The sequence below is a fragment of the Ornithodoros turicata genome, chromosome 1 (assembly GCF_037126465.1).
Source record: "Ornithodoros turicata isolate Travis chromosome 1, ASM3712646v1, whole genome shotgun sequence".
Taxonomy (NCBI): Eukaryota; Metazoa; Arthropoda; class Arachnida; order Ixodida; family Argasidae; genus Ornithodoros; species Ornithodoros turicata.
Genome location: NC_088201.1, coordinates 37,349,935 through 37,363,722, shown reverse-complemented (window position 1 = coordinate 37,363,722; position 13,788 = coordinate 37,349,935). Strand labels below are relative to the sequence as shown.

Below are 13,788 nucleotides of genomic sequence, written 5' to 3'. Positions count from 1 at the left end.
TCGCCCTCAACCCCTCGAAAATCAATTACAGCGACTGCAGAGTCTTCGACATTGGCGACTAAGGGAGGCGCATTGATAAGCCAGATAATACCAGGCACATCTTAATTGAAAAACGCTTATTTTTATCTCTCCACGGGGAAGGATCAAGCTTAAAGGGTGCCCTAGAACGATAACGCTTAATCAGGCTGTTTGTATGAAGCACGTCTGTCCCATTCACCGCCACCCCAAGCAAGCAACAGACGATTGGCATCCCGGTACTAAACAATGGGCCAGGCTCTCACTGTGTGTGTGGATCCCGAGGAAAGCGGAGAGAAGGTGTCATTGGTGTTGGATGATTATGTCGGGGTGCTCAAACCAGCCGGAAATGAGAACCCTGTCTTCTTGATAACGACCGGAGTATCTGTAACGGTCTACCATGCGTTATGAATAGAGAGGGTCAGATCAAGTGTCTTTTACCCCAATTACTGGCCGGTCCAGGTGAATGTTGTTTGTTGTGTTCGTAGAGCCAGGCCGGTATTTTAATTTCAGCCCAGACAGAAAATTGAAGGGTACACCAGACTGCGTGTGTCGTAAAGCGTGAGAAATGGACTCCGCACTGAGTGTATTCGACAATGAGTAAGCGTTGCATGTTGCCCAAGTACGAACGCATCATAGTACGTACACCGCATTTCCCCCTGCATTCATCTCGACAGCGCAAAAATGAAACTTTTGCAAGAAGGGAGTGCATTGTCACCATTCAATCTTTTTGATTCTGCTCAGCTTCCACATTGCCATCAATTCGTTCAAAACGACGCGCTTATGACAATCCCTTGCCACGAGGCTAATGTAGCTGCGAATAACCGCTGATTACCCTTTCGCAGTAAACGAAATGATTATTTTTGCAATCTGTGGAGAAATGCGCTATGTTTGTAACGATGATAAATTTTTGGCGAGCTTCGCGAGGAAAGGTCGCACTGATGATGGCGAGATCAAGCCCGCGCAATTAATCACACGTCGAGGGGCACCCGAGTCATTGACGTCCATCGCCGCTGTCATTGCGGGCTCGGATAACCCTCAACGACTGCGACGCCAACATCAATCTGGCAGCCCGGTGGTCCGCGGACATAGCCAATCCGCTACTCACCATATCGCGGGGGGTCGTCGCAGTGTCACTGGCACTGATTGAGCTAAATAGGCGGATTGTTTTCAAGTGGCTGGTGAGACTGGAAGGGCGCCATGTTCTTCTACTAAGTCGCTTCAGACTGGCTGCCTTGTGGTTTCCCTCCGCATTACTCACTCTCTGCATCTATCTGGCCGATCGCATGCGGCATGCACACAGCCAAGCAGTACCAAGCCCTTTTCGTTGCGCTGCATATAAACAATTTTGGCTGAACCTCAAGTGGGCGGTTTGCTTCATGTACCGAAGGTCACACATTGCAGACCTGTGAATCGTCTGTTGTTCGAGTTTAAGGTGTAATTTATTACGCGTCAGCACGCTCAACTGCAGGCGCTACAAAGGCACAGAAATGTGCGTGGACGCACAACATTCATGGGCAAACACTCACCGTTAGCCAGGGCAGAGCGCAATATACTTTCGATAATAAGGCCAAAATGCGTTATACGTATGCGAGTGGGCCAGTCTGTGCAGTCCTGGATGTGCTATTCTGGCGTGCTCAACAAAGGCAATTAGCGTAACAAATAATTCGAGATCGTCCTGGTATAAAATTTATTTGAAAAAAAAAAAAAATGTCATCGCCCTCTTTCAATCTCGATTTCTTGTCCTTTGAACGTAATCTACTTAGGTTTCGTCGACGCCATTCTTATCAGACACCTACACAGCTGTGAACATGAATGAGATGGACAACCGAAATGTTAGAACGTACCAATGCGGAACAAATCTCGGAACCGAAGCTGAGTGCAACGGCGCTTATCTGGAGCTAAGTGCAACGAAAATGTCGGACATGTTAGCCAGAGTTGAAGCGGATTGCTCTTGGAGGCTTTCACTCATGGTCTTCGGCTGCTGAACGACGAAAGCCTTGTTGCCATGAAGGATTACACGGACTACGTGTCTTCCATTTTGTTTCCTTAGACACGTCACTGTCGCTTCTGCAAATGCTAGTCTTGCCCTCGGTGCAGAGAAAGATAAAACAGAAAGAAGCTTAATTCCTTCGAACGAGGGTCTCGGATTGTCACCATTATGCTTTGGCGTCAAGGTGAGCTGCAGCCTCTAATCGTAAGAGCTAAACCCTGTTTGGGCACAAATGTAAAGGATGAACAGACGCTTCTTGGATGGAATACTGGCAGAATTTCGACTCTGTACCTATTCGATGTCCACTTCCAGGTGATGCATCTGAATGGTAGCATGAAAGAGTAGCAGGAAATAGTGAGCAATAACTGTTGATATGGCTTTAAGTACTCCGTTCAGAATTGGAAAGAGTCAGAAATTTTAGCCATCAATTTCAAGGGCAGTTTATAGTTCCGATGTGAATAGTACTAAGAAACAACCGTGGCTTGATTTCCGGGCCTTCTTAATCTGCTGAATTCCTAAAAGCACCTTCACCCAGTCATTACGCCAAATGTTTCTAAAAAAGTAACTCAGTTGAAGCTACAGTTGTACTACCAGTGTATCTGTTCTGTCATCGGAATTACAATGTGTGCACCTCTATATGACTGGTTCTAGAAGGCACCTTAGTGCACCTTAGGCACCTCAGGTGCCACATAGTGATTACAATACAAATAGCTTACTCGTTTGTTTCGTTCTCTATGCTTAATAATAACGCAGCCCTTGGTGGAACACATCACCGTCTAAAACACACCTATAACACATAGCCCTTTTAACCTAAGAACAACGCGCCTTTCACTACAGCATACTCATGAATACTATATTTAGTCCCCAATAGGGTTTTATTGATCTGAAGTGTCAGACCAAGGAGGCATTGGCTGAATGCCTTTCTTCGGTTCAACACGGCCACAGCTATATATTGCTTCCTCGTGCATTTCTTGGATCCTAGTACAACGCATGCGCACCTATCCTTATAACCAATTCTCAAGTACTCATACATATAAAACATTCCAGTGCTTCTTAAATGACGTTTTCCGACCATAGTACCCATACATTGACTGTGTGCCGTTGGCCTTGCTGAATAGTTCAGTGTGGAAGTCTCAGTATGACACCAACGCAGGGACGTGACAATGAATAGCCTCGAAGGCGTGGGTGGCAAAGTCGACTGATCCCTAATGTTTAGGTGAGTACAATGGTCAGACCTTCCACAGCCAGTAAGCCACAATGAAGGTGACGCCTCGCAAAAGTAGGTTGCTTGAAGAGCGCAAACTGCGTAGAAATTTCTCTGACTATTTCCTTTTCTTCCTTTCAACCCCTCTCCCCCGCCCTGTTTGTCCGAGGACCCTTCAGCACTAGCTGTGTCAACGAGGTCCAACCTATGCGCGACATGATCCCGGACGCACTCAACAAAAACCACAATAACAACTATATGGGTCTCTTCCCCTCAGTTCAGGGTGTGAACCCTCGTTTTACGAGTTTCAATTGCTACCCTCCCACCGGTGCTAAAGAACGCTCGTGTGTGTATGCTGACAAGAGTGACACCTGTGTGTTCACTCTATACACTGGGACCATTGGATTACCTCCACCATGGACGGGACAGTTACCTGTGCCAGCAAGCGTGACAGGTCTTTTGCGTTCCAATAGCATAATTTCCCCCCTTGGAATCTATCCTGTTAAGCTGTACTGCTCGCATGAAGACGTGCCATTTTAGTAATCACCGGACAATGCGTTTTCCCTTTCGTTACTAAAATATTTTCATTTTCCGTTTTCAGTACTAGTCTTGCATAGCGAGCTAGTCGATGTTCGGAATGGAAGATCACACGCACACACTGCTTACCATCCTGACCAATCTGACTACGCTACTACGCATTAAGCAATGTACGCATAGATATCGAGACTAGCTATTACTGGCTTTTTTTTCTTTTTTTTTTTTTCTAATTCACTCACTCATTACTGGATGCCGTAGTCGTGTACCCCCTCGGCGGGCATTTAATGTACGAACAGTAAAAATCGTAAAGAACGTGATAATACCACCCATACGGTCGGCAAGTGGACGTCACACCACATGTATTTCAGCTGCGGCACAAGTATTTTTTTAAAGATGAAACCGTTATGTGTGTGGTGGGGGGGGTCTTGCACAGCAGCCTGTACTGGAAAGGTTCTTACACTTTGTTTTTAAACACGTCATCTCACTTCATATGGCACAGGCGCTGTAACATCTACTACCTCAAGAAGGTCCATGCAATCCGATAGGTGTCATCCGACGGCGCCTTACATCTGTTCTCGACATCGATAAAATTCATCCCACTGAACCGTTTGGCGACTAATTTCCAGAGGTCCGTCGGCTTCAGCTCATGGCGGAAGCGGTCAGAACGTACCACCACGAGCTGGCACCGGCGAAACACTTCGCGTCAACAAGCATTCAAAAACTTCACTTACCGATGGAGAGTAAAAGGCTGATTGCTCGGCGGCAGTCCCCAAAGGCAGAAAGCCCTGTTCACCTGCGGCGTAGGCCGCAGTGCCGTACATGTTGATTGGGAGGCCGGAAGCAGCAAGGCGCTGGTAGTTGAGAAGCTGCGCGTCGTACTGGCAGGAGCACACCGTTTGCCCGGTGATGGGGTCAGTCAGAACGGGGCGTCCGGACTCGCAACACGGCGTACCGGCGGCTGGAGCGCTGCCATGGAGACTTTGAGTCGTCTGGCCTGGCATCGGGACCTGCAACCACACGTGGTCCTTCTCTTCAGTGCTCTCTCCACAACCACCCTCTTTCCTTTCACACTTTGAGAAAGTGGGAAAAAAGGAACTGTCTTCTCGCGTGGGAGGTGGAAAGGACACGGGGTATGAAAGGAACCCTGTTGGAGAATTATAAGATGGGGGATAACGTGGGGTCCCTGGCAGTAGCTAAAAGGTTCCTTTGGGCGAACAAATGTAGAACTTTGTGTTTTGTGTGCTAACACAGTGTCGTCTGGAGCTTTGTCTTGTTGTCCATTGTAAGCAACCTGCCTTCGTGGGCCAAAGCGCCAGTTATCCCAAGCGCGCTTGTTTGTTCCGTCTCCATGAGCTGTCCGTCATTGACAATGCAGGCAATCCCCTAATCATGCAGAACGAAATGTTTTTAGAAGTTTAACTGTTCGGAAATGGACACGTTGTCCGGAAAACATGTAATGGTGCCTTCTTTTGTAGCCTGATTCAATCTATGAAGGGCATTGTCGACGCGTGTGTATCCGAAATAAATCGCGGAAAAATCCACGCCCTCAACATAAACATTGCCAAAATAAATCATTGTTAGGCTTAGGGAGGGAATGTGCCGGGTTAAGGACGACACAAGGTCGTTTTCAATGCAACGCACAATGCGAACGTTTTTTATGAATATTTCTGCCAATTATGATTGATGTGCCTTCTAATAAGAGCTGGAAAAAGTGAAATATCCAGCTTAGAAGGGCAGAAGATGGCGCGCGTATGAATAAAGGAATATAACAAGTGCCCGATCTCGAAATTCACGGTCTCGAAACAAAGAAAATGCTCGATTGCTTCGCAAGATGATATGCCGTGTTTAAAAATGCAATATCACTAATTAACCGCCCAGCTTCACAAGTTTTCGATGTATGTGAAAGTCGATTTGTGAACTGCTGGAAATAAATGTTCCGTGGTTCCCCTGATTGAAAATAAGCTGCCGAAAATGCACTGTCACGCGAGGGAAAATGCCAACAGCGAACTTAGACTAACCTGACAAAAAATACAAACATCGAGCTTGGACTAACTTCGTAATAAACTATCTAATATGCTGTTCTGACATGTCCGCCCTGCTAATCCTAACGGCCGCTAAAATGTGGCTTTCATTCGCTAAAACGACTTTCGCAGACATTGAAGACTCGTTAAGCTGAGCGGTTAGTTAGTGATAATAATGGTTTTAGAACGGCCCAAGAACGGCCAAGAACGGCCAAGAACGGCCCAGGGCCTTTTTTCGGACTGCATATCATCATGCGAAGCAATCGAACGTTTTCTATGTTTCGAGACCGTGAATTTCGAGATTGGGAATATCGAGGCCCTCCCAAGTACGACAGCCGTACTATTTTTCGAGGCGGACGTAGGGAGCTTTGGCCGTTCGCCAGAGAGGATTTATTTTGAAAAGTTGATTTCGTGAAGTGTATTTCTACGAGTTGATTTTGCCACCGTGGATATTGACGAAGTTTATTTTTGAAAAGTTATTTTGGAAAGTGGATGTATACATGGTTTATTTTTCAATGTTTTATTTTTAAATGATTTATTTCGGCGTCATACCCTCAGGTAATCTGGAGACAGTGATTCGTGTTGCGTTTTGACACCAACAGTTCTGGACCAGCTGGCTCCACAAGTGCGGGTTCCCATTTTCCACTGCACTCTTACGTATTACGCATTTTAGAGTTTTGCGGACTTGCAACTGAAATCTCGAGTAGGGACGGTACATAAACGTTGTGATAAAGTTGGCGCTGCGTGAAGGGCACGTGCCTTTCCCTAATTCGAGGAAAAACTGCTTTCTGGGGAACCGCTCAAAGTATGCTACCACGTGCAGTGAACCCCCATAACAACATTCTGGTGTCTCTGTGGAAACAGTGATATCCGATCGGGTATTAGCAGACACGCACGTGAGTAAACGGAACGATACAGAATAAGTCTAACGGCGGTTAGTTTGACTGTCATTCTGAATGTCTCCTCTCGATTATTTTAGAAGCGTTAAAAACTCCGTGCTAGTACACGAAAGAGATGTACGAGACACACACACAAACACACATACACACGCACTGAACTGACAACCACGAGACTTTCGGGCCTAACAGGGTGTCTAACGCTTCTAAAATGTCTCACTAACCAATGTTATTTGCATATTTAAAATGTTTTTAATGTTCTGATATCCGTAAAGACAATTTAACTACTTGATAGATTAGCGTGCCGGCATTGCAAGTGGAACGGCTGAAACAAAAGAAACAACCGGGAGTCTTCGCGCCTTGCTCGCGTTTAACGCGCTTAAACGCGTTAGTTAACGCGTTTCAATTATAGAAATGTTTGACAAGAACGAATTGGTGAGAATAAAGGTCGTCAAGTAAGACGATCTGTCTTTGTGGAGCTCACATCGTGGCGAATTCCAGTACCCACACTTTTTCATGCCCGCTACCTATATTTCGCGAAACCTTAATTTCGTGAAAAAAGTTCGATCGCGAAATTCGCAAAAATTAAGTCATCGCGAAAATTTCTACTTTTACAGTATTTATCAAGGAATAGCAAGCCGTCCTTTCTGGCTGACTTCTCCTGACAAAATAGATCGGTTCCCCGACCCACACGTCTGTGGGCTGGGTTCAGCAACCACCTTTCGTCGGACTGAGAGTGAGGGCGCGCAAAAAGTGGCCGAGCGCTATAGGTTCTGTGCGCTCCAAAACGCGTGATGGTCGGCTATATTCGTGTCAATTATCATGAACTTGAGTAGGTTCGGCACGCGCACTTCACATTGGTGGGGTAAAAAAGCGACCTTTAGTTGGTAAATTTCAGAGTTCAGTTCGTAAAAACTGACATAATAAAACTTAAGTTAGATGCCATTCACATCCTGAGGTGGCAAAAACCAAGTAAGAACAAATGCCGTTGACCGCGTGATTCTAGGTGGCGTAGTTTTATTATTATTATTATTATTATTATTATAATTTAATGACACGTTTTCTGGGACACCCTGTATATGTGGGTTTATTTCAAACATGATCGGTAATTTCTAGTTCACATTAGTGTTGCACACCCTGCGAACCGCAAACGCACATTAGAAATCAGTGGTGTAAAAATGAGCTGTTACCAAGTTCCTTGTTCATTCCCTGTTAGTCAGTAATAGCATTTGTGCATCTGCTTGTGTGTGTGTGGGGGGGGGGGGGTTAGTGAAGAATAGGACAACGCATCCGATTGATTTTTGAAAAATAAGTATCTCATGAATATATTATTGGGTACCCAACAAAGGCGTATATGTTATAGGAACTATTCCTGACGAGTAACAATTGTCAAGTGGGCGGAATGAGGTTTTATATAAGGAAGTTATAGTATACAAGTGTGTTGTTTTCTCTTCTGTTATTAGATTATAGATAGATATAGATTATTATGCCGTGAGTGAGCCTATGTAACTATACTAAATGATTAATACCCTAAAATCCATTAATTAACTCTTTGATTAAGGGCTTTCGAGCGAAAGTGAGAAGCAGAATGGGAAACAATGATGGGACATAATGGGGGAAAAGTGAAATGGAGGTGTTGGCTGGGAGACAATCCTCGTTCAAAGCCATTCTATTTTTTAGTTTTATTTATTTATTTATTTTCAATTCGGAAACGAGCACGTGCGTTGAAATATCAATCGCCGAATATTGCTACGCAAATGAGCCGAAACTAAAACCGCGCGCCCCGGGAGCGTATGGCTGTCGTCGTCAACGGCGTATCTGGGGCCGCAAAGTGGTTAATCTGCCAGCAGATCAGCACCGGTTTCAATCATCCTCATCGCTCCAAAGCACGTGGCCCTCTGACGCGGAATGAGCGCTGTGCTCCCCGAGCTCCTGAGGTGCAAGTTTCGGTTTCGGCTCATTTGCATAGCAAAATTCGGCGATGTATATTTCAACGTACGTGCTCGTTTCCGGATTTTTAAACAACCGAATAGACTGTCTCCCATTCTGCTATCTCACTTTTGCCCGAAATCCCCTAACTAAAGAGTTAATTAATTCTAGCGTAATTAGTCATCCAGTAGTTAAGTATATACCCTCTTCCAGAGGATGTCCACATGGCCGTATAACTGAACTGCAAAAGCGGCATCTATGCTGGTCACCTAGCTTTTTTTAGAAAAAAAAATCTCGTGCAGCTCGACAAAAACATGGCCTGCATATACTGGCCCACAGCGCTGCCTGGTCAAGGCCGCCGAAAAGTAATGCACAAGTGAGAAGGAGGAGAGTCATAAACGGGTATTGTTGGCAAAAATACATTATCCGTATCCCGAATGAAATTAGTCATTGCGAGAGCTTTGTTTTTATTTATTCATATGATTGGCTCTCGAAAAATATTTAATAGTCCACCAGCACCCCGTGCGGTGCGTCGTTGTACGGCATTATTTCTACAAGCATTCCTTCTGTTAAACTAAATACTTCACTATTCTATCAACCAAAACAGCATGTGCGAAATTTTTGTACAGGAAAAATCGAACACGATGTTTTGCAAAACATTTCTCCCGTTGCTACATTGAGACACATAGTTTGAGATCCGCCTGTCCCCCACTCCTTCCTGCTATCCTCTCTCCATCTGTCCACGTCTGTACGCCGGTCATAGCCACAGTTGCTTCGCGGCGCTAACACGGAATAAAAAAATAAAAAAAGATAGTTTGAGATACAATGTGCGTCGGGCGAAAATACTAATTGTAGAACCCTAATATTCCCGGAGGCCGGCACGGGAACCATGCACCTTCAAAACATTGTGACAAACGGTTTCTTGCAATCATCTCTTCTTTGCACGCATATACAATCACGCCAACAGGTTTCGCTGCGTCACAGCTGGCATGCACGTCCATAGCAGCGCCGCGAAAGACCCCTCGAGGCTTCTGGGTGAAGCGTCCGTAGTGGTCATCCCTCGTGTAATCTCTTACGCGGCCAACTATACTTCACGAATAGCGCATTGGCATGATAAGACCTGCCGCCATCTTTACGAACTCTCTATAAGAATAAAGAAGCTATAAACATATAAATATCGTCCTGCCACTTCAAATTTGGAGGCCACCACAGTTTATATAACCGACGATTGTGTTTGTTTCAGAGATTGTTATGTACGTGAGCCTCCTTGCTCGTAATTGCTCATTCTCATTGTGTGGCCCGTACGTATGTCCGCTATAAGCCGCCGGAGAGTTGAAAGCACAATAGGGCCTTATATACCAGGCTGTGAGTTTCGAGACACTAAAATGGGGAAAGTCTGATGAGGTGGATTTAATATAAGCGGAAGGCCTTCAAGACAGTGAGGCGTTGCGTAAGTTGGCACGTCTGTTCCACAAGCGTTTATTTTACTCGAGACGACTCTGCATCACGAGGGTCTTCACCAGAGAAGAGACGTCGCTCCTAATGAGAACTAGGAGAGCGAAGACAAAATATGTCCTCTGCTCTGCCCCGCGGGCAGAAGCAAAGATGCGTCACGCAACTTGCGACGCCACACAAACAGTACAAGATGTCCTTTTGCATTGTTGGAAATATAAACAGCAGAGACGACGATTTGTGATGGGGAAAAACGAAAGACTTGGTCCGCACCCAGCATCCACCGGCAAGGCCGAACCTCCCACTACTTACCCAGCCATGTAAAGGGCTGTCGTCCCCTTGTCCAACCTCAAAGCCATGTGAACGTTGTATGCCCTATACACCGGACCTTTCCGTGTGTACATGTTATGTGCTTTTTCCTTTCCTGTTTTGTTTCCTTTTTAGGACACCTTGCCGCCCTTGCTGATAGGCAAACCGGCTTTCCTCAAATCACACGATATGATATACGTCAGAAAACTTTCGTCTGAATATTGAAGCAGCAGCCTCAGGTAGGGAGCAGCTGATATTTCGAACAGAGTCTGCAAACTCTGTTCGAAATATCGGCGGCTGTGCTGTTTCACCCTTCGAGGTACGTATCTTGGATGTTGCACAAGTACTCCATAATGCCCAAATGTATCCTTTTACTCACACGTGTGATAATGTCGGAATGATTCATCATGTCAAACTTCCGAACGAGCGCAAAAGGCTTCGTTAGGCTTAAGTTAACTCTTTCTCATCAAGAGCATCTGACCTGCCCGATAAGTAAAGGGTTAAGATGACTTCGGAATGGAAGGACTTTCGCACTTCTTTTGTAATTCGTTGCATACTGATTTTACTTCATTAACTGACACATCAAGCAAACGGCTGCTTAGCAATCCGCTTTGCATATCGGATACGTGTAATCGGGGTACAAGCTGAATCTTGCCCTCTCAGGATAAGAGAAATGTATGCATACATGATGAATGTGCGTAAGCGGATATAGACATATAATAAGTACACACAGAACAGAGTAAGAACATAATAAGTACAGAACAGAGAAATATGCAAATGGAAATAAGTGCAACAACGGGAATGGCATACGACTCCACAAATAATACATACCCGTGGTAAACTGTAGGCTACTCATAAAAAGTATGCACATGTGAATAAATAAAATGCTGCATCAATTAAATTTGCGTGTTTAACATTAAATTAGATGTTTCATTTGTTGTTCAGACATGTTCCTACGTTTGCTCTTCAGCCCGAGGAAGTTTGTCCTCACGAGATCTTTTACGAAATCACAGCATTTTGGGGGAAATAACTGCAGGTTTGGGTGCCCTACCAATTATGTAAAATACTTGTGTAGGCGCATAGCATTGTTACTATAGCCCCACGTTCGGTTTCACCCCAAGTTCAGCTACAGGTGGAACCTGTAGGTGAAGCCCCTTTTCCTTTATCGCATCTATCTAATTATTTGTTCCTTTGAACTGTTATTATGGCCATCGCAACGTATTATAGCATCAAAAATTGTTGTAGAGAAGTTATTGACTTGGAGTGACAATTTGGGCGGAATATGACGCAGTAGAACGGGATAAAACTTTAGCAACATTTGAGCATCATCCTGCAGCGATACACCTCGTTCAGCCTCCTGCACTCTAATAAATTCACAAATGCCTTCAATGCTTTTGTTTTCTGAGTTGAGTTGAAAATCAAAGAAATATGCGGAACATCTCGTGTCATCAAGGCCTAACTCTCATCACGCCAACTGCTTTGTGGACAATAACTAGAGATACATTATGATGATGTGAAACACCTCGTGCAACCATCACCACCACCATCATCATCATCATCATCAGGCGCGGATCTAGGGGGGGGTCCGGGGGTCCGGACCCCCCTCAATTTTAGACTTTAACATAGGGTTCAGTGGACCAATCCCAGCATGCACGTGGTACTTGTCCACAGCGGACCCCCCCCCCCCCTCGGGAAAATGCTAGATCTGCCCCTGATCATCATCATCATGCATCTGTTGTTATTGTTCGTAAAACAGTCAGTGTAATGAGACTTAGGCCTCAATTTGGAAGCTGCTCGGAATCTCAGCCAAATTATTTCCATATTTGCACTTATTTTCAGCGTGAGAATACGATTTCTCATGCCATGTTTTCCGTGCAGCGAAGAAACTACAGAGAAGGGGCATGGCGCACTGTAAATTGGGATAATGACGAAAGCTTCGCAATGAAGAAGTGACGTACGTTTCCAAATTCTTAGAAGCGGAGGCTTGGAAGAGGACGTCGTCTGGGCTTAATAGGAATGACACACTTCCTGCTTAGTGACCCCTTCGAAAAGGGATATTTCGTTAGCCAGACGTCGGACAACCGCGGGCCTCTCAATGAACGATGTCTCTATCATGTTCTGAATGAGATTCCAGCTTCCCCGGGAAGGAAATGAAATTACCTATATTGTCATTACGTATACCCTATGTAATGGCGTGTATGGGAAGTATATCGATCAAGCTGTGTTGTTCATTATACCCGGTTGTCATTGAAGCTACTCTTTCCAGAGGTAGAGAGCGCTGTTAGCACGGTTATCTGTAACTGAGTGATCGCGGACTACTACATAGTCACTCAGAATCGATACGTATTCCTGACATCTGAAAAGTATGTACGGAACCAATACATAGCGAGTCGTCGCGAGTTTTTTTTTCTTTTTTTTTTTTCCTATCATCATTCTCATAGCGAGTCGTTCCGAACACGCGAGCAAAACTCATATCTTGTTGTGTTTAACGGGCGTTAGAGTATGACGCTGTTCCCCCGGCTTCTTCGCCTCGTCCGGTCGTGTGTCAGTGCCGTTCCATTTACTTCGAACTAACGATGAAATATATTACATTAAAAGTGTTTATACAGCATGGAAAATCTCATAATAGCCCACTTTTATTCAGTAGCGTTGAACGCAGGACAGCATGAGGTGCGCATCGCGGTTGCTGGTTGTATGGCGGGGACCGACAGGCGGCGCCACACAACGTCGGTAGGACCGTGACCCCGTCACTACGGTCGACAAACTGTCGATACCATTTTCGGCCTGTGAATATCTGCTTCGCAAATACCACAACTGATTTTTCTTTCCGATCATAAAATAGCAGACTGCGCGGAAAGTTATCTGCATAGTTATCTGCCTGTTACGTTGACGTTTCTTCCTTTTTTTTTTTTTTTTTTCGGTAACGCATGTAGGGTGTGTGCATACCGCTGGTTTTCACGTTTCCGTGGTCGCTGTCATTACACAAAGCCCAGACACTGCACCTGTGGGTGGCTGTGTACATGTAACATATGTCCTGATGTATGTGTATATGTAACGTATGTAACATGTGTCCTGATGTTGAAGGTATATAGCACAGGATTCACTGCGATGCTTGGGAAACTGAGGTCACACTAACGCCTGTAGTCGTTCCCCACGCTATTTAGTCTTCTTGTTATATCTCTTTTTTTTTTTTTTTGTTAATACCCAACATCCCGTAGCGACACGAACTTGAGCAGCGGACAAGCAATATATCACCAACTCTGAAAAATACTGACCTTGATGACCAGATTCGAATCTTCCCCGCTATCTGCCGTGGTGGACAGTTTGTGAGACAACCACCGTTGCTAGATGTGCACACATGTCATGGCAGCGGAAGATCCTGCGAAAAGAAAAAGGGCGTGACGAAACGTTGTTAGCCTATCGTAACACCAG

At 45.2% G+C, this 13,788-nt stretch overlaps 1 protein-coding gene and 1 long non-coding RNA gene across 2 annotated transcripts in view; one reads left to right on the top strand and one right to left on the bottom strand.

The window, feature by feature from the left end:
- LOC135378025 (uncharacterized) overlaps positions 1–13,788 on the top strand; it is a 259,572-nt gene that overhangs the window by 1,073 nt on the left and 244,711 nt on the right. The window lies entirely within an intron of this gene.
- The window catches only part of LOC135378021 (iroquois-class homeodomain protein IRX-3-like), a 74,515-nt gene that overhangs the window by 23,766 nt on the left and 36,961 nt on the right, over positions 1–13,788 (bottom strand). The window contains exons 2-3 of the mRNA XM_064610842.1: positions 13,632–13,735; positions 4,481–4,756 (exon numbers count right to left, since the gene is read on the bottom strand). Of these exons, the coding sequence (XP_064466912.1) occupies positions 4,481–4,750 (270 nt within the window). The 5' untranslated portion in view covers positions 4,751–4,756; positions 13,632–13,735. The remainder of the gene's footprint in view (positions 1–4,480; positions 4,757–13,631; positions 13,736–13,788) is intronic.